Source organism: Pungitius pungitius, chromosome 3 (assembly GCF_949316345.1).
Source record: "Pungitius pungitius chromosome 3, fPunPun2.1, whole genome shotgun sequence".
Lineage (NCBI taxonomy): Eukaryota > Metazoa > Chordata > Actinopteri > Perciformes > Gasterosteidae > Pungitius > Pungitius pungitius.
In genome coordinates, this window is record NC_084902.1 from 27,532,832 (window position 1) to 27,552,079 (window position 19,248).

The window sequence follows — 19,248 nt, forward strand, 5'->3', positions numbered from 1 at the left end:
TGAAATAAGTTTTATTTTTTACTTCAAGAACAAAATATAAACCCCTACACCCACCTTATATAATACGCAATTGAAACTCTTCAAATATTTACATAAGATAAAAAATAAAAGTTAAATAAATATAACCTGGGACCTCCCGGTAACACTAAAACTAAGGTGTTTTATTACTTTCTCTTGGAAGGAAAGAGAAATGACAAATGTTCCTACGGTCTGAGACAGTCAGTCGTGAAATTGCAAGAATGTCAGCCAATAATAAATTGAAAAAAAGATCTCGTCAGAATCTGGCAAAAAAAATATCTGGTGGTAGTTATTGCTAAAGGAAATGATGGATGCAACTGGGAGAGAAGTCCCTCCAGTGATAAACTCAGTGAAGCAGCTTTGAAAGAAATGTAATGTTAACAGAGATTAGTGCACAGTGCCCCCTACTGGTTACTCTGGGCGAGGACACGCATGGACCTAATAAAAGCCCATAGTGATATAAGAAATACAATTAATATTTAAACAAGAATTGTACATAACATTGCCCGAAAGAATATTCCGATACAGCAAGTTAAGAGAATTATATGAAACATGAGGTTAAAACAGCATGTACTTAAATCGCCGTACAACCTCCATCACTTTTAGAATTTGAGAAGAAAGAAAGAAATCTCACGAGAAGAGTGCAAAAAGCAAACAATGGCATTTTATGGCTTACTGATGTGGAAAGCAAGTATCCTAGTGACAGCAGGAGCGGCTTCATCCTTTAAATTACTTTTTCACAGCTTGTCAAGAGTCCAGAGTTTAAGCCACGATTCCTCTCCATACCGGGGGAAGCAGCTGCTTCCACAGCAGGCATTTCAGTGCTGGCTGGTCAAACTGGGATCCAGTTCTTCTTCCGTACGCCGAGAGACCAGCGCCGTCGCCCTTCTTCAGGTGTCAAGTCCGCCCGAGGTGAACGAGTCGTCCAGAGAGCGCCGATCCGTCGCGCTCAAAAACGCCAGTTCCCTTCAAACCCCACCAGACGTGTTTTAACTGTTTCCTGCAATGGGAAGAAGGGGGGAAACGTAAGCACAACTGTAACTTCTCCGCTTGCATTTATGAATTCCGTAAACGGAAGAAATTGATGAATATTAAACGTGAGCAATCACCACCGGCGCCGAGACACTCACCCTCGTCGTCGGACTCGAAGCCGAAGAGGCTGGAGCACTTCTGCAGCTGGAGGTGCCGCTGCAGATCCTCGGCGCCGTCGAATGTCGCGAAGCAGTTGGCGCACCGCTGCCTCCCCGCCGCCTTCGCCTCGCCGCTCTGCCGGGGGGGCGGGCTCCACTGGGACGAGGGGGCGGGCGGCGGCGGGTCCTTCCTTCGCTTGGGCATGGTGATGTACTTCTCGTCCAGGTAGGCGGTGGGCGGCGGCCGGGCGTACGGCCGGCTGCTGTAGCCCGCCAGAGCCTCCCTCAGCGCGGCGCACTTGGGGTCCTCGCCGGCGGCCGGGCGCGTGGCCGCCGCCGTCGTCGTCGTCGTCGTCCCCTCCTCCGCTACAGGCGGGGCCTCCGCCTGCCCCTCAGCGATCTGCTCGGCGGCGCCTTTGACGTCGTCTCGCTTCTCGCCCACTTCCTTGGGACCCGAGTTTTTGGGGATGTGCGGCTTCTTGGATTTGTCTTTTTTCGTCCCCCGCTGTGGGGACGTCGCGGCGCTCGAGCTGCTCGCCGCGTCCTGCCGCTCTGCAGATTTAGACTGGACTTTCTTTTTCACGCACGATTTGTTGGCATCTGACAGTCTTCCCTTTAGTGTTTTCTTGTCCTCTTTATTCACGTCCTTGTGCTTCTTTTTCATCTGGCCCGAGTCTGAAGAAGCGCTGTGAGCCCTCTTTTCTTTCTTTCCTTCTGTCTTCACGAGGGATCTCTTTAGTTTCTCCTCCTGTGTTTTCTCTCCGGACGATGTCGGAGGTGCAGTTGTCTCATTTAAACAGTTCGGTGGGGCCGAAGGCACCGAGTTACCACAGCCACGCTGTGTCGAGTCTTTGTTTTCTGCCTCTTCCTCTTTCCCCTCTGGTTTCCTCTTGACCGTCTTTAAGTTGGCTTCGTTGTTCGTGGGCTTGTGCTTCTTTGAAGACGCAGTTCTACTTTCCTTCGGAGCGGAGCGTTTCCTCACTTTATGTAGATTCTTAGCAGTTAACTGGAGTGCTTTGTCAGCTGAGGTGGAGCTGACTGATTGATCTAAACACGTCGCCGTCTTTGCGCAGCTAGCTACCTGTAAAAGTTCCTTTTGTTTAAAATGATTGTTCTTCATTTTCTCATTTGTCGATTTCTCTGATTTGTTAATGGACGCTTCTGTTGGGTCGACCACATCTTTGACCTGCTCTTTTCCCTTTGACTCGTTGCTCGCGTTCGGGCTCTCTGCTGCTTTGGGGACGTTGGCAAGCGGAGCAGCATTTCCTGGGACACTTTGATCGGTGGGACCAGCAGTAGTATTTTCATCATGCACAGCTTCCTTTGACTTGGGGGGACGCCCTCTTCTTTTAGGACATTTTGCTTTGTCTCTGACCTGCTTACTCTTGAACTTGTGCCTCACTGTGATATTCTGTTTCTGCAGCGATGATGAGATGACTTTGTGACCTCTGGCTGTACTCGTCACCTTTCTTAATGTTTGCCGTAATCTCAGATGAGGGCCAGCGGGCGGTGAGGAGGTGTCCTTGTTGGAAAGATTCTTCAACACGTGCAAATCCTTGGTCTCATGTCGTGCTTTCGACTCCTCTTTTACAGCGGCGGGAAGAGGGGAGTGGTTTTCCGTAGGAGAGTCATGTGCACCCTCTCCCCTTAATTTACGGGGAGCCATCTCACTCTCCGGATTATCAGCGGTAACGGCGGCAGGTGCGTCTTTCGGCCGTTGATCCGAGCGTTTCTTTCCATCCGGCGTGTTGCGCTGTTTGTGGCCCGTTTGTTTATTTGCATCCTTGTCTGGTTTAATGGGTTTGAAGGAATAGTGCTCTCGTTCATGAAGGTTCAGCGCCCAGAGACAAATGAATAGTTGAGAACATCCGGGGACGCAGCACACTGCCTGCAGCGGATTGTGCCTCCTGGCGTGGCGTCTCATTTCTAATCCGGTCTTGAACCTGGACGTGCATTCCCGATGGAGGCAGGGATGCCGAGGAGAGAGTCTGTGCCTTCCGACGTGGTGCTGGAAATGTTCGAAACTCCACATGACCCTCTTGCAACTGCTGCATTTGCCGTTTTCTATGCGGAAGGCCACTTCGAGAGGCCCAACCTCCCCGTAGTGATCTTCGAGCGCGTGGTAGAGGAGTGCGGCTCTTTTCGTCAGGTCCGTAAACCAGTCGCACCCCTCCACGGGACAGCAAACCTTCTCTTGAGCCTCCACACGTTCCCCCTCAACAGCGCGCTCTCTTTGTTTGGCCGGCGAGGAATCCCGGCCTGTGTGTTGGTTTTCCTGCAATCTTTTGCGAGAGATGTCCTGCTGTGTAACGGGCGTTTTTTCCCTCTTTGGTCCGTCAGGGTTTGTCTTCTTCCCAAAATGCCCGTTTACCTTGTGAGCTTTACTACGGAGGAGCTTCAAGGGTGTTTCCTTTCTTTCATCTGCTGACATTGGACTGCTTGATGATCTCAACTGTCTGGACCCAGATGGGGTTGAATGTGGGGGGCTCGTTGATTTAGGACCGTCTGCAGATCTCCTCGTTCTCCCGCTACTGCGGCGCCCGGAGGACACACTCATGGTCTTTGCTTTGGTCTCGTTGTTACCATCGGCCTCTTTAATCCTCTTCAGCTTCTCAATGTGGTCAGACAGATGCATCATGGCCAGAAGATCATCTTTGAACATGGTCCCACAGAACATGCACTCGTCCTTGCGATAATGGAACATAGCATGTTCTACGACACGACTTCCTTTAAAGACCTTGTTGCAGAAGGTGCATGAGTATTCCAACTTGGATTCCTCCGATTCTGGGAGGTCGCTGTCCTCGATGGTATCTGGATCGAAACCCTGGGCTCCCTTCCCCTGCCCATCACAAACTACAGAGCAGGTGGAGGTAGTTCTTAATGTGTTAGAAGCGTTGGATTTACTTCCAGGTGTGGGCTCCTTGGAGGTGCCGTCCTCTGGAGACGGCAGTTTGCGATTCTCCAGATCTCGAGGAAGTGCCCCAGGGGCGAGTTCAGTTACCATTTCTGTTACCAACGTCAGAGCAGACATGTCATTTATACTGTCCCGATCTGGAGAAGAAGTTCCCGTAGTTCCTCCACTTTCATTTTCACAAGGCCCGTGTCCGTTTGGGAATTTGGGCAAAACATCCATCACGTCCACCGCAGACTGGCTGCCGCAGACAGCGGTGAGCACCTCTGGGCCGTCAGCTTTGGCAACAGGACATTTGCCAGCTTCAGCCTGAGACTTTAGTTCTTGCCTCCCATCTCCAAGAACATCTGGAGACGGTGAAGGCCTGGCCTCGGCAGCTCCCGTTCTTGAACTGTCGGCCCTATTTGAGCTGGAAGGGATTTTATAAGGAGCTACCATCTGATTGTGGATCAGAGGTGAAGATTGGAAAACCTCAGCTGAAGAAGATGTGCTTTTTGAAGCATCTTTAACGGCTCTGGAGACCTGATCTAAATCTGAGGACGCAGCCACTTTCGGCGCTGCTGAGGCGATAGTGACTCTCATCTCCACAGCAGATTCGTCACAGAGCCCGTTTGGAGCGACGGTGGGAGCGTGCACGGGCTTTTCCGTCACCGGGGCTTCTATAATTTCCGCTGCTGCCGATGTCTCCGACGCGTCGGCGACTCTCACCTTGGCTGCAGGCTTCTCAGAGAGCTCGCTTTCTGAACAAGTCCTTCGTGAGGCGGCTTTTGTGGTTTGAGTTTCAAGGGCTTTTTCAAGTCCCGGGGATTGTGGGATTTTGGCTCCTTCTGGCGTGTGAAGGGCAATTATTCCACCTTTATTGTCAGCGGCAGGTTCATCACTGAGCTCTCTCTCCGGCTCTTTTGGAGGACTTCCTTGCACCGAGGAGCGCGTGATTGTTGAAACCGAGCCTTGAATATTGGGCCTGACGCCTTTCCCCTTCTGGCGCCGAGCGTAACAGTGCAACTGTTGTACAAACATGGCTGTGTCCCGCGCCCTCAGAATCACCTCTTTGCGGTGCACAGTCTTTGCGGGTTCGGACGTGGAAGGAACCTTTAGTGTCGGTCTGTAGAGAAGCACTTGAGGGAAACCTCTCTGTCTGTTGCAAGTGTCCTCATTGAAGGTTCCCATCAGCTCGTTGTCTGGTAGGGAGAGCTCAAGGACTACTTGAGGAAGGGCGGCTAGTTTGAGAGGGGGTGAAAATCCCTTCTGGGGCTTGCTGCTGTTTTCTCCTGCCATTAAATGAGAGTTTACTGCAGGTTTGTGTTTGTCATTGTTCTTGAAATCAACCGTTTCAGACCTCTTCATCGCATTGGATCCGTGGTGCTTTTGATGTCTCAGCCCATGCTTTTTGGTCTTTGAAACGCCTTCATTCTCTCCAAGATTTCCTGAGTCTTCAAGAAGCCACTTGGGTTGCCTAATCCTCCGTTTCGGTGGGTTCTTCTCTGAGAGTCTCGTAGTGCGTCGAAGTTCTCCATATCCGACAGGTACATTGTCCTTTAGTCTGTCTAGCTGCCAAAATGAACGCCTCAAAGGTCCAGAAGATAATGACCGTTGGCTGCCTTTCTTCTTTGCGGTGTGGTCAACGTGTAGCCGGGCTTTTCCCGGCCCCACTTTTAATCCCTTGGATGCAGTGTCAGTGTCACGACGTCTGTCCTCTTTATGATGCCGTTTTTTAGCTGTTGACCCCTTACTTCCTTTGTAACACGTCGATTTGCTTGATCGGGAGGCAGGTTCTTTGGCGCAATAGCTCAGGATCCATTTGTTCTCCATGATCTCCTCGAGGGCACCACCAACCACCTTCTCGCTCATCAGCTTTAAACAGTTGCTCCGCAAAGCAGTGAGGTTCCAAAACTCTGGGTCAAAACACAGGTCCTTCTTCAAGACCTGAGGAGAGACAGAAGAGAGAAGGTCTTGGTGCCAAAATATGGATTATCGACTGGGAACAATGCTCGTCTTAATTGACGGTGAATATAATTTTAGTTTAAAAGGTGCTCTACCTGCAGGGTTTCGAAGCGAACATGATTCCGGATGGGGCTGTACTCCACCTGGTACTCCTGATCAGGATGCATGTAAAGAAGGTACACCAACTTGTAGGTCTCAACGGAGCGCTCGAGGAAGAAGATCAGAAGGGCGCACGCCCGGGAAACCTCCAAGTCATTGGGGAGCAGGCCGGCAATGGTTTTGTAGATTAGGGACTTGGTGATGACATCGCAGGGAAGGCAAAACCCCAGGGCATTAGCACAAAGCTCAACGCAGAACTGGATTCCATCTTCCCCAAGCTGGGAAGGTAAAAACAAAAGATTGAAGATCCAAGAACCAAACCAAAAAGAACCTCACAAAAAAGAAAATACATACACAGCGGTTAAACTGTCTCACCTCTTGCAGTATGGCTCTGATGAATGGGAAGATTGAGTTGACATTGGTGGCAGACAGAATCAGCTGATTACTCTCCTCAAGAAGAGCTTGCTTGGAAGTATTCAACCGACTGTGAAGTTTGCTCCATATGAAGACAAGATCACTGCAGAGGAAATGGAGATGCCCGAGTGGGTTATAAACTGTCTCCACATTACATCAGCATCGAATTTAAGTTCACTTACCACAAATAGCACATGTCTCCCCTGCGCAGCTGCTGGGAGAGGAAGGCTCTGCTGAGGGCGAGTAGCAACTCATCTTTTTCCTCACACTCTAAACTACAGATGATATGAATCGCATCTTTACCATTCAAATCAGCCACCTGAAAAACAGAGGACAGATAGCTCTCATACACAATAGAAGTAGGGCTGCAACAACGAATCGATGAAATCGATTAGAATCGATTATTAAAAGCGTTGGCAACGAATTTCATTATCGATTCGTTGGGCAACGGGGGGGGGGGGGGGGGGGGGGTGCTGCGGTTTTCTTTGCAGCGCCAGTAGTTTTACGTTCTAATCGCCGCGCTCGACTTCAAGGTGTAACCTTTATTACCCCAGTGACGGGTGGTGCAGCAAAATTGATGTCCGGGTGGAAATCAGGATAAAGGTCGGTCCGGGATATTTTCGGGAGGGGCTTTGAAATTCGGGAGGGTTGACATGTCTGATTGTAAGGTATGCAAAAGCGACATGGCCTGGCACGGGAGCACCACGGCAATGATTCATGATTTTGTCCATAATATATTTAATTTGGCGGCTGTAAAGTATACATCATGCGATGTGTGTATGTTTTTTGTGTTAGTCCATTTTATTTGCTCACTTAGGGATGTTCAAGGAGCAATCTGTTAGAGCAAAAGATATTTAGGAAGTGCACAGTCAGTTCTATTTTTCAATAAAGGGTTGGAAATTAATGTTTTTACATTTTTTATTTTTTTATCCGATTCATCGATTAATCGAACAAATAATCGACAGATGAATCGATTATTAAAATAATCGTTAGTTGCAGCTCTAAATAGAAGCAATAACTCGCGTGATTTTTCCGAAAACAGACACACACAGAGCAGCAGCTCCACCCACCTCTCGTTGAAGGCAGTCATGCTGTGAGGTTTTGAAAAGCCACGTGAGGTAGACCTGGAAAAAGAACAAGTGTTGTCCTGCCGAGGGATGCCGAGCGCAGCACCTAGCCAGGGCTGCAGCCTCACTGACCCGCTCACAGGATAAGAGGTAGCGCACCCGCAGCTCAAGGAACACGGGCGGCTCAGAGCCGATGCACCCATCAACTGAGGTACCGGCAAAGAGCCACAGGAGAGAGACAGAGAGAGGGAGATGGTTTTATTTGTGTTGACGCGGCTTCAGAGATCAGCAGCAAAGCAACGGGGATCAAACTATTTTTAAGTAAAGGTTTTTTAGTTATACTGCACTTTAAAAGAGCAATTCACCAACAAATTGGATTCAAACCCATTGAAAATCAGTGTAACTGCTACAAAGCATAACAGCATGTCACCTACCTTCACTCTGAGGTAAACTGGACTCAGTGAGGATCGCATGTAAGGCTGCACTGCCCCAAGGCCCCCCACCACGAACCAACCGCTCCACCTGAACCAAGTGAACATTCTGATGCCTCGCAAGCACCGAGTGACATTCCTGAAAGAGCAACAGACAAACGGCTTCATAAAAGTACCAGTATTTCAAGACTATTTTGAGAACAACGCTGCTCTGTTGGGAAGATGATGTGCACATCATGCTCACCTGGAATGTAACAGAAAAGTGATTCAGTGGCTCTTGATGAAAGTCTTTCTGCTCAAAGAACAGCAGCAACTCAAAAACACTCCTGTGAGGAGAGGAAAATCAAGATGAACTTCAAAATGAAATCTTTGAACCTTTTAACCCTGGTTATTTCATAGCCTTGTTGTTTAAGAGAAACAAGTGTATTATCAATGTCCTATCATCCAATGTGTTTTTCCAGGGGATATGTAATGTAATGTCTGATGTTGTATGTGTGCTTTTCCAAGGACACATTGTACAAGGCCAGTTCCCTAAGGGACAATAGAATGTTTCATTCATTCACAATTAAACTGAGCATAGCAGGAACAAAAAGACAATACAGTATACGTCTAGTCTACATTCTTTCTGAAGTGAAACTCAAAGTGAAATGGTTTTCACATTAATATAAGTTAAATTAATTAAATATATATATTACACATTTGAATGATTAATTCCCTTGCCAACTAGCATGTAGCTATAGCTATTGGTTAAATTGAAGCCAGCATGAATGATGAGTAAGAAAGTCAAAAGTCAAATATGGTAAATATCCAATTAAAAGGAGAAGATATTGTGCGCGTTACAAAAAATACAAGACCTTTAAGGTACAATTATTGACGCAAACTACACCCACATACATCACCGGATTAGCATGGAGGTCAACCAGCTGCATTTACAGAGCCACAAGTATGGTTTCACAGAAGTGGTTTTACTTTGCTCTCATCGATTTTGTTTTCTGGACATTAAAAGATACGAAGAGGACAGCCGGGGAGTAATAATGAAGGCCTGCTGTCATGGCCTCTGTGGTTAGCACAATGTTCCCCTATCGCCTAACGTGATTTCAGACAGTTATCTTAAGAGGTGCACTCCCATCACACTTTACATGATCAGTGCAACATTATGTAACGACAACGTGAAAGCAAGTAATGGCTGATGCATTACTTCAGTCTGTGAACTTACAATGCCAGACTACTGAGTGTGTGAATCACATGATCACAGTTTGGCGTGAAGAAGGTGGAGGCCCGAGCAAAGTAGCAGAGAGCAATCTCAAGGATCCTGAGCTGAGGCAGCGGCACCTGCCAACGAGAGACGTACTCCTCCACCAGCTGCACGGCGAGAAGACAAAACAAAGACAAGGATACGAGGACAATTAACACTAAGTCTGCAGGGATATCGGCGGTTTTAACTGCATTTGTAGGTACATTAGTGATGTAACAGGAACCCGGCTCAGCCTTGGGGCATGTTACCCAGTGTTATCGATGGCAAAAAAAATAGTCCAAATGTCAAGGAAAGATGATAAAGGATACAGTTGCCAGCTTTTCCAATATGACAATTCACCATTAAGATAATATCTTTTGGAATGTCATTTTAAAACGGTGTCTGAGCCAAACATCTTTGATCATAATGCAAGTGACCAGAGACGCGTTATGACCGGTTATGTCGGCATCATCCCATTTAAACACACTTTGACTACAGCATGCAACTACAACAGGACATTTGGGTGTTCCTTTACACAATATTTAAATCACTAAAATTCATTATGCGTATGTGGCCCTCTAGTGGCAGATATCCATGGCACCCCACGAGCATCACTATGAACCTGCGTGTCAACAATTTTGCACTCGAGATTGTATAATCCGTAAAGTTGTTACAAAGTAAAAAGTTATGAAGCATTGTGTCCTAAGTCTATTTTTTAATGAAAATGCCAATGAATGTCTTGGTGCCTGGTATCCAAACTGGGTTTTCATACAGAGCTAAATATCGAATATACGGTTAGAATGGCAAGTCATAAGCGAAAAAGACTATACGTGAGACTATTAAACCGTTTCTCGATTCATACAGCTCTTCATTCGCAGTGTACGACATACCAAAATGCCAGACAACCGACATTTAAATGCACCCGTGGTGAGAAGAACTGACTTGTTGGAAGCATTTTCATAGAGTGTTCGGACAGATTGTGATACCAGGAATTGTGTTACAATCATGTCATAGGGTTACACCAGGAAGCTGCATCACTATTTGGCTGGGAGATATTGGGCTTCATTCTAAAAATGTAATATCGCATGATGCTAACGTTAATTGCACAGCAACCTGAAGTGGGAGGGCAACTGACGCCAGCTAAACCCAACTTAAATGACGGGAAAACGTGTCACCGACGTACATGAAAGTTTTCCCGTCGATAGTTTAGTAAACATTAGGCGCACTAAGCTATAACTTTTAGGCAAATTCTGTGCTAGCTGGCTCAAACGGTTAGCCCACTTAGCCTGTTAGCGGTGAACAAACACTGTCAACGTTCGAGTGCTTGACGGACTCTTGACGTTTCGACAAAGTCAACGGTAACCAAGGCTGGGTGACAACGCATATCGTCTGAATGCCGTCGCGGCTATATATTTGCTTTTAGGGCGAGTACGACTCGTTAGCGAATGTGCTAACGAGCCTAAACTGCTAATGCTAGCAGTGTTAGCGGCCAGTTCTGGGGGAGGGGAGTCGGCTAACATAACGTTATCTGCTCTTATCTTCGACAAACAAGCCTGTCACCAACTTCGGCTGCGGGCCCTTACCTTGCGAAATTCGGAGCAGAACGTTTTACCGTCGGCTCGTATTTCGTCACTTGGGCAACGGCTCAACAAACTCTCCAGTTGTTTTTCGAGCCCCTCCAAGTCGTACACACTTCTCTCCTCCGCCATACTGCCTGTCTAGGCTCGCTCGTAACAGCCACCACACAACACACACATCGCAGGGGCATTGACAGCGCTGATTGGACGAGGCCAACGGATGAGGTCTCGCTCGTTTACCAGTCCAGCCGGCACCGGAGACGAGCTCGCCGGGGTGGAGTCTGCGCTCCGCAATTAAAACAGATGGCCTGAAATTAAGCCCCGTTAACACGGTAGTAAGGGAGGACTATTGTATGCGCCACAAGCCACATGGTCCACACAAACACTGCGCGCTACTTACTTACTAAAATTCCTGTAGTTATAAACTTCGAAAAACTCATAAACGAGCCTATTAGAGGCCTTCTGTTGTGTGTAGAACAGTGTTGGGGTAAAAACGTCCCAAATCAATAATAATAAAATATAAATTAGTCCCTTTATATTTGTAACAAAATCGAAACAAATAATTGATTTAAACTTGATTTAATCATACACATTCTGAGGCAAAAAGGATGCAATACAAAACATTTCAGACAGCTTTGATTAAACTACATTCAAGGAAACTTTGCATTTTCAGTCAGTCACAGTCACTCTGGCAAAAGTGTTTAAAGAAATCTTGATTACCGCCCGCATGTATACGCTGTTTGTGTTTACAAGGAACACAAATGAAACGGGCAACACATCATAAGCAGCATTGGAAATATAATGTGTGCATGTACAGCAGCAATCTACATGTCTATTCTTTATCAATTAAATTAATAGATTTTGTCTTATATCTGATGTTTGATTGATACAAAAGGCCAAAGAAAAAACAATCTTGTAATATTCAGACAAATAAATCAGCAACACAGATGCCTCCATTTTAGATAGAAAACAGAAAACATTCTACAAGTAACAAAGTTTAAAAAAAATGCTGTGAACGCTACAATGACCTATAATAAGTAATAATCAAACGTTTAAAACTATAAGTAACCCTGCAAAAAATACAAAATGAATCTGATTTTCTTTTTCTAAATAAGAAACCTCAATCAAAAACCCTCAAAAGATTAACTGTCACATTTGAGACACATCTAACCAAAGTTGTTATTGTGTTTGTTATGCAAGTGAGAGAAATGTTATTTGCATCAGTTTAGTTCAGCTCGTCGGTGGACTCCGACATGGATCGCTCCCTTCTTTCCCGCCCTGTCACAAAGTTGAGCAGGTCGACGGCCGTCACCACCCCGAAAACCATCTGCTTCAGACACGGAGACCCGTCCGTCAAGTCTGGTGAAAGAACAGGGAGAGTCGTGAAGATGAGGAAAAAGATAAGAATGAGTGTTTTGAGGAGTGACTTCTCTGAGGAGAGTTTACCCTGCGTTTATGAAACCCTTTGTGTTGCTTTTAGAAACATAAAATGAAATTGGGCTCATAATACAGTAAAAGCAAATTCACAAAATGTAAAGGTCATTGTCGATTTTATCTACACATTACAGCAGCTGAAAAGAAATGCTTCTAAATCCTGCATGAAAATCATTATTTTTGTCTTTTTTCACCCTTTAACCAAAGACTTGCATCGTTATTATTATTACATCGGTAAAATGATCTCCTTTTCTAATTTGAATAAATTAAATTCTGTTATCTGGGGTTTTAAAATGACACTAATCAGATGCTTTGCACTGCTTTCTGCTACTGTGTATTTTTCCACATCACCACTAGGTGGAGACAAATGGAAACATTTTGCACACACTCATTTAGTTGATCAGACTTTAAAGCTCAAGACAGATGGACCGAGAGCTCAAGGTAATACAAGCATTTGTGTACATGTTCGTCATCTCCTACACTGGTATCCTTAGAGGACCGCGAGGGGGCTGGAGTCAATCCCAGCAAGAACCTTTGTATGTGTGAAAATGTACTTACATTGGATCTGTTCATGTACCACCAGCGCAAAGTGGTCCGTCTCCAGAATGCGGGATAACTTTCCCAAATGATCAGTGAGACGAATCTAAGAAAGAAGAAAAAAAGACAAAGAATTATTGAGGACAATTAAAAAAGAGCAATAATTATATTTACTTTACTGATGAGAATATAACTCAATTATTTTAGTCTAACTATGCCCGACTTGACGTCTTTTAACGAGGAGATCCTGCGCTAAGCCAATTTGTCTCATTGGGGTCTGCTGTCGGCCAACAAAAATAAAGACGTCTTCGATTTCATCCTTTGAGTCGTTTGTGATGCTCTCGAGATGCTTCCTAAACAGAGTTTTTTAAGTTGCCGTCTGACCTGTTTGAACTGCTTGTAGAGCACTTTGCTGACGGGGTCGGACACCTTGATCTTCCCAGCTAGAATACAGGCCAACATGTTCCCTAAAGTCACCATGCCCAGGATCAACCTGCACAAAAACACACACGGCACAACATTAAGACACAAAACGTCCAGACGTGCAGAAATGTTTCGGGACAGTTGGCTGGTTTGCGTTTCAAGACCCTCACCCAGCCTCATCCACCACAGGCGCCTGGTCGAAGCCCTTCTCCTTCAGGATTTTGATGGTCCTCTGACAATTGACGGTAGGCAGCACGGTGAGGGGGGCGGAGAGGTTCAAAGCCTGCAGCTTCAGGTTCCACCACCTGATGAACATAGGGGAATAAGAGACGGTCTTTCACCACACCACAAAAGAGAGTAAACCCTCCAGTAACACACACACACACACACACACACACACACACACACACACACACACACACACACACACACACACACACACACACACACACACACACACACACACACACACACACACACACACACACACACACACACACACACACACACACACACACACACACACACACACACACACACACACACACACACCATGGTTTCTTCACCATGAGGTCCTCCTCACTCAGGAAGCCCTTCTGGAGCATCCACTTGTCACTCAGGAACTTGGACCTGGGGAGGGTAACAAAAGAATGATTTAGCTTTTTAGTTGTTTCCACAATACAGATCCAAATGCTCCTCTAAACGTAAATCACTGGCTGGATTCTGGCGCCATTTGTGCACAGTGACCCCAATTATGTGTACACTAACTACACACCTACACTACACACAGCTCTATTTATGTCTTTGTTGCTATTATTAAGTTATTATTATCATCATCATCATCATCAGGAATTTAGGCTACTTTTCAGCACCAATCCATTGGACAGCAACCATTAAGGGCGTGTCTTGTTCGTCTCTTTTAGAAAAGGCTCCCCGGTTACCCCGGAGTGCAACATGAACATGCGTAACCTGGTCCAACACCAGTTATTCAACACCAGGGGACTCTCACATGTAGTTGCGGACGGAGTCCGGCAGGATGACCACACAGCGCTGGCCCTCCTTGAGCTCCTTGGCGGCGTGTACTGCAGCTGCCATGGCCGTCCCGGAGCTGCCACCTGCCACAGAGGAGAGGCCGTGAGGCGCGCTGACCTCCTAACCTTTAGTGTCGGCCAGGAGCCTGATCGCTTACCGCACAGCAGGCCCTCCTCTCGCATCAGCATGCGAGACATGTTGAAGGACTCCTCGTCATCCGACTTGTACCAGCTATCCACGACCTGAAACGCAAAAGAAACACAACGTTGTCAGTCAAACGTGCGAAAAAACGGGAGAGAGGACGAGCAGAGAAGGCTGCTGGGACTCACCGACCGGTCGAGCACGGTGGGGATGAAGTCGTACCCGATGCCCTCCACCTCGTACTGGGTCTTATCCGTCTTGTTAAGCTCCTCGGGCTCCGCCAGGATGGAGCCTTTTGGGTCAACAGCGACTATCTGCAGGCAGCACGGACCACGGGTTAAACGGGGGGTTAGAACTGTGACGCCAGAGGCCTCTGCACGGACACCACTTACTTTGATGTTGGGGCACCTTTCCTTCAGCTTGCGGGCGACGCCTGTGATCGTCCCCCCAGTCCCTGCTCCCGCCACCAGCATGTCCAGTTTACCTTTGAGGGGGCGGAGTCAAGAGCAAATTCAGGTTTACTCTGCGGATTAAAACATAACAAAAAAAGCATGCAGGACCGGAGCTGCTCGTACCGTCACACTGCTCCAGGATCTCCTCGGCTGTGGTGTCGTAGTGGGCCAGCGGGTTGCTCGGGTTGCGGTACTGGTCCAGGATGTGGGAGTTGGGGATCTCGTTTTTAAGGCGCCACGCGACGCCGACGTGAGACTCTGGGGAGTCGAAGCGAGCGCTGGTGGGCGTGCGGACAATCTCGGCTCCGAGTCCCCTCAAAACGTCCACCTGTTTGGAAAAATCAAAAAATGACAAATCTGACCACAAAAAACAACCCATTCTTTACATCTCACTTTGAGAACTGTCACTAAATAGGACGTGAACACGGATTATCTGCCACAGCAGATTTGCCCTAAATCATAATTGAGCAACCTTGATTTAGATACAAACGGTTTCAAACTATCCACTATGAAAGAATGCAGGAGTGAGTGACTCACCTTCTCCATGCTCATTTTCTCGGGCATGACAATGATGCAGCGGTACCCTTTCACAGCTGCAGCCAGAGCCAGGCCAATACCTGACACACACACACACACACACACACACACACACACACACACACACACACACCCTGAGGCTTTATATCTAAACAACACACCGCACCCGCCTCCCACAGCAACACGTGCAGGTAATTACCCGTGTTTCCAGAGGTGGGCTCTATGATGGTGTCTCCCGGCTTGAGGAGCCCGGCTCTCTCTGCGTCCTCCACCATCCGCAGGCTGATGCGGTCCTTCACGCTCCCGCCGGCGTTGAAGTACTCACACTTTGCCACTGAACGCACCACAGAAACAGGTGTTACGGCTAAATGAACAACAGATTCCACCCCGAGGCGCCTAAAATTGTCAAGAGTCGTCACGGGGTTTAAGATCTCGTCTCAACGCGAACACGTCTGACGGGACAGTGTGTCCGCGCTTCACTCACACAATTCGCATTTGAGTCCAAACACTTTGGGGATCTTGTTGATGCGAACCAGCGGCGTGTCACCGATCCGGTGCAGGATGTTCGGCAGAATGGTCGCTGCGGCGGCTCTGGGAGGACGAGGAGAGAGACGAAGACATTCAGAGCCACTGCAAATACGAGCACGCTCACTTCTTACTCAACTCCCTCCTGGAGCCTCGGGCCTGACACTGATTTTTCTGCATACCGACCTCGCGACCTGCGGGTGGGGGGACTCGTCCTTGGCCGCTCCCAGGCTCCAGGTGCAGCGACTGGGGAGGTCGGGCCGGATCCATTTCCTCTCCGCGGCGACGCTCTTTGTGTTGATCTGGATGCTGAGGTCCGGCTCGTCTTCGGCCATCGGCGGCAGCTTGTCGGCGCCCTTCGGCGGGAAGGAGCCCTCCCGGAGCTTGAGGTCTCCGTTGCCGTGGGGGAGCAGCTTGGCGGCGTGAGGGCACGCGGGGGCCTTGACGGCGGTCTCTTTGGTGGAGGGGACTGACGGCATGGCTCAGCCTGGACAAAGCAAGGGGGGAAAAAAAAACCTCATGTTATCATTTGTAGGTCTGTGTAAAAGTCAGGAAATACTGAAGGGCCGCCTCTAGTAAGTTCAGGGCTCATATTTCAACGATGTGTTACCACACGTTGGCAAACATACACAGAATTACCAAACACCACTCCTTTCTGCCGTTGCCGCCGAGTCATACCAGCTCCAAAGAATAAAGCTTCGTCATGCCTAAGCAGCCACTTTGGCTGCTTCCCACACATATTCACAGCTTACTATTTCAAAAACAGGTTCACATATTAGTCAAGTAGAATCCTGAAATAAATTTAAAAAAAATAAAAACAGAACTGAAATTTCCGCAAGACTGGCTGATCCAGCTTTAGCTAATATTGCATCATTGTACATTCAATGTATGAAAATGTTCAGTGTGTTTGTGAATGAAAACATGAACTGACTCCAATGAAAAACTGACCTTTTTTTACTGGTCATTGGTAGTCATAAAAAAAGTTATAAAAGTCACAAATGTGTAACTAAATGTGACACTGTAATCTTAAATTAGAGATCATTCTGTAATTTGAAAGGATATGAATCTGCTACTACGTTTGTGATTGATTAACAGTGTAAATCATTTATCAAGCAAAAGTCCAGCGTGTAAAACGGATTTGACATTTAGACGTTTTCTTTACATATGAATACCCTCAGTGGAAAAAGCCAGCAGATGAACCTTCACTAATACGCAGAGCACACAGCGAGGCCAGCGGTTACAATCCCTCTTTGCCTGGTTCTTTCACTGAAAACATCACCTTTAGAACAAACAGCTCAGCTTCAGGGTCGGCGAAGCACGATTAAATGCAACGGTGAATAAACTGCAGCTCCCGTTAATTTGCATTCATTTAATCTTAAAAGCCACTTAAACCAGCGGAGTGACACGTGTCACTCGGGGGATCAGATCTCTACAGCCACGCGGCGTCTCACTGCTCGTCAAGGTGCTAAATGTAGGAAAAAGAGTGCGTGAGGTATCTGGTGGCCATGAAAGCTTCGAGGGGGGAGGCTATGTGATCCTCCAGAGGGGGTTGGGGTTGGGGGGGGGGGGGGGGGGGGGGGGGAGGGGAGGGCCACACGCGGCGCTGAGCCCAGGCTTGCATGGTAGAAAAGACTTGCAGGGGACTCAGCAAAGATGAGGTTCATTGTGTTGAACGAGCCGCATTTAAACCAAGAAACAAATCCTCAAATACCAACCAGGCTGAGAAAGAACAGTACTCAGAGAACCACCTGATCCGAGCTCGGCAGCGTCCGACCCGATGTAACGAAAAATCCTTCTTGGACTGTTCTCACTTTTGCATTACTAATCTCCTTCGGAATGCGCAGTGTTCTCACAGCACAACGGATACAGTCAAATTGAAGCAATTTTAAAACACTGTCACACGAATGCTCTGCCAGCAACAAACGATCAGCTGGACCTATAGATGTTCACTCAGCCTTGAATAAGGGGGTGGGGGGGGGCAGAATGTGGGCAGCAGGAATGCAGGCAGTAAAAGCCACAATGTTAAAACAGCTGGAAACCCAGCACATGGTCAGAAACCAGGTGTGCTGTGATAAATGGCTGCCAGAAAGAGGAAAGGTATTAGGATAAAGCGGACATGATTAGTCAAAGGGTTATAATTATTATTTTTATATCTCGGGTTTATTTGTTGTTCTTATACTAGCACATTTATTTTGGCGCATTGGTCTACAATTAAAACAGTTATTCCATTCAATATAGGGATGAAATTCTGGTTTAAAAAAAAGGCAGAATTAAAAAAAATGTACTTGAATTTGGACTGGTGGTAAGACAACATCAAAGTTTTCAATTGACTGATGCCTTATCGATCCAAATAAAAGGTCACATTAACAGTTTGTTGCAGTAAAAACACCATAAACATAACATCCGGTATTGAACAAACAGGAAAATTGGATGTCAGAATAAAGGACAGCCGATTTAAAAAAAGAAACGAACAGAGGAAATGACAGAAGAGACCAACTGTGAAAGGTTTAGCACGCTAGTGGTAAAAACGTAACCGTGTAAATTGGCAGATAATAAATTACACACAAACAGAACATATCGAGTTCAGTGCAAAAATAAAGTAGCTGACAAACCGTGCAGTAAAAAGCGGTAATGTGCGCAGCTACGATGTTGCATCAGATTTCAGGCTCTCGGTCACCAAGCGTCACAGCGATTTGATGCATCGTTAACATTTATTTTACTTTTTTTTTTTTTTTTACAAATATCCGTTCATTCGCACTCACCTTATGCTTTAATAACGACTGCAAAAGAAGAGGCAAAATCCCCGAGGTCAACGACGGACACTGGAGGCGAGTAGGAAAATGTGCAGCTAACGCTCACCGACAAAGACACGCGTGCATCTAGAGGAGGAGGAGGCAGCCAAACTTGAACGGCCCTCTCTGATTGGCTGCAGTGAGGGCGTCTGTTTGGTCTGCTCCGCCAATCAGAGCAGAGCCTTCTCGATACGGGTCCGGAGAAACGCCCCTAAGGCTGCGCGCCCCTTCTGTTTACCTTTTATTGACTGCTTGTCCTTTTGACGCATGTGACACCATGAGCACTTCTCGTGTGGGATGTTGCTGCCAAATTGTAAACTATACATATGTACAGAGATGTACGCAAACATGTAAATACTATGTTTGGTATGTTTTAATCAGGCGAAATTATTACTTCTAAAAATATTCTTAATTCTAATGCAACTTCTATGTTCAATGAGCTATTATTTCCTTAAATGATTAAACATTTGGACAGGCTGATATTGGAACACCTGGTACAGGTAGAACCAAGAGACATGGATGATGGCTTTTGCTAATATTGCATCATCCA

The 19,248-nt window shown here is 47.0% G+C and overlaps 2 protein-coding genes across 2 annotated transcripts; both read right to left on the reverse strand.

The window, feature by feature from the left end:
* Window positions 1–159: 159 nt before the first annotated feature.
* LOC119212988 (zinc finger protein 654-like) lies at window positions 160–10,993 on the reverse strand. The gene is made up of 10 exons (XM_037463921.2): window positions 10,832–10,993; window positions 9,231–9,376; window positions 8,259–8,340; window positions 8,018–8,153; window positions 7,587–7,789; window positions 6,699–6,835; window positions 6,478–6,619; window positions 6,099–6,380; window positions 1,149–5,985; window positions 160–1,018 (listed from the first exon to the last, which is right to left on the reverse strand). Exons 1-10 carry the CDS (start codon window positions 10,955–10,957, stop codon window positions 1,008–1,010), a joined length of 6,102 nt encoding a protein of 2,033 aa, XP_037319818.2. The 5' UTR covers window positions 10,958–10,993; the 3' UTR covers window positions 160–1,007.
* Window positions 10,994–11,387: 394 nt separating this feature from the next.
* LOC119216895 (cystathionine beta-synthase-like) lies at window positions 11,388–18,805 on the reverse strand. The gene is made up of 15 exons (XM_037470116.2): window positions 18,669–18,805; window positions 16,093–16,393; window positions 15,866–15,972; window positions 15,581–15,715; window positions 15,382–15,461; window positions 14,968–15,172; window positions 14,785–14,876; window positions 14,581–14,706; window positions 14,409–14,493; window positions 14,229–14,334; window positions 13,772–13,849; window positions 13,390–13,524; window positions 13,181–13,289; window positions 12,818–12,902; window positions 11,388–12,184 (listed from the first exon to the last, which is right to left on the reverse strand). Exons 2-15 carry the CDS (start codon window positions 16,383–16,385, stop codon window positions 12,051–12,053), a joined length of 1,770 nt encoding a protein of 589 aa, XP_037326013.1. The 5' UTR covers window positions 16,386–16,393; window positions 18,669–18,805; the 3' UTR covers window positions 11,388–12,050.
* Window positions 18,806–19,248: the final 443 nt, after the last annotated feature.

What these genes read in the sequence shown, in the direction of transcription:
- LOC119212988 (XM_037463921.2), bottom strand. Translation starts at nt 10,957, where the DNA reads ATGGCGGAGGAGAGAAGTGTGTACGACTTGGAGGGGCTCGAAAAACAA. An exon ending in GGAGACATGTGCTATTTGTG is followed by an intron (nt 6,620 to 6,698) that starts GTAAGTGAACTT and finishes TTTCCTCTGCAG; the next exon opens with TGATCTTGTCTTCATATGGA. An exon ending in TCAGAGCCATACTGCAAGAG is followed by an intron (nt 6,381 to 6,477) that starts GTGAGACAGTTT and finishes TTACCTTCCCAG; the next exon opens with CTTGGGGAAGATGGAATCCA.
- LOC119216895 (XM_037470116.2), bottom strand. Translation starts at nt 16,385, where the DNA reads ATGCCGTCAGTCCCCTCCACCAAAGAGACCGCCGTCAAGGCCCCCGCG. An exon ending in GCCCACCTCTGGAAACACGG is followed by an intron (nt 15,462 to 15,580) that starts GTAATTACCTGC and finishes TGTGTGTGTCAG; the next exon opens with GTATTGGCCTGGCTCTGGCT. An exon ending in CTCATGGTGAAGAAACCATG is followed by an intron (nt 13,525 to 13,771) that starts GTGTGTGTGTGT and finishes TATGTTCATCAG; the next exon opens with GTGGTGGAACCTGAAGCTGC.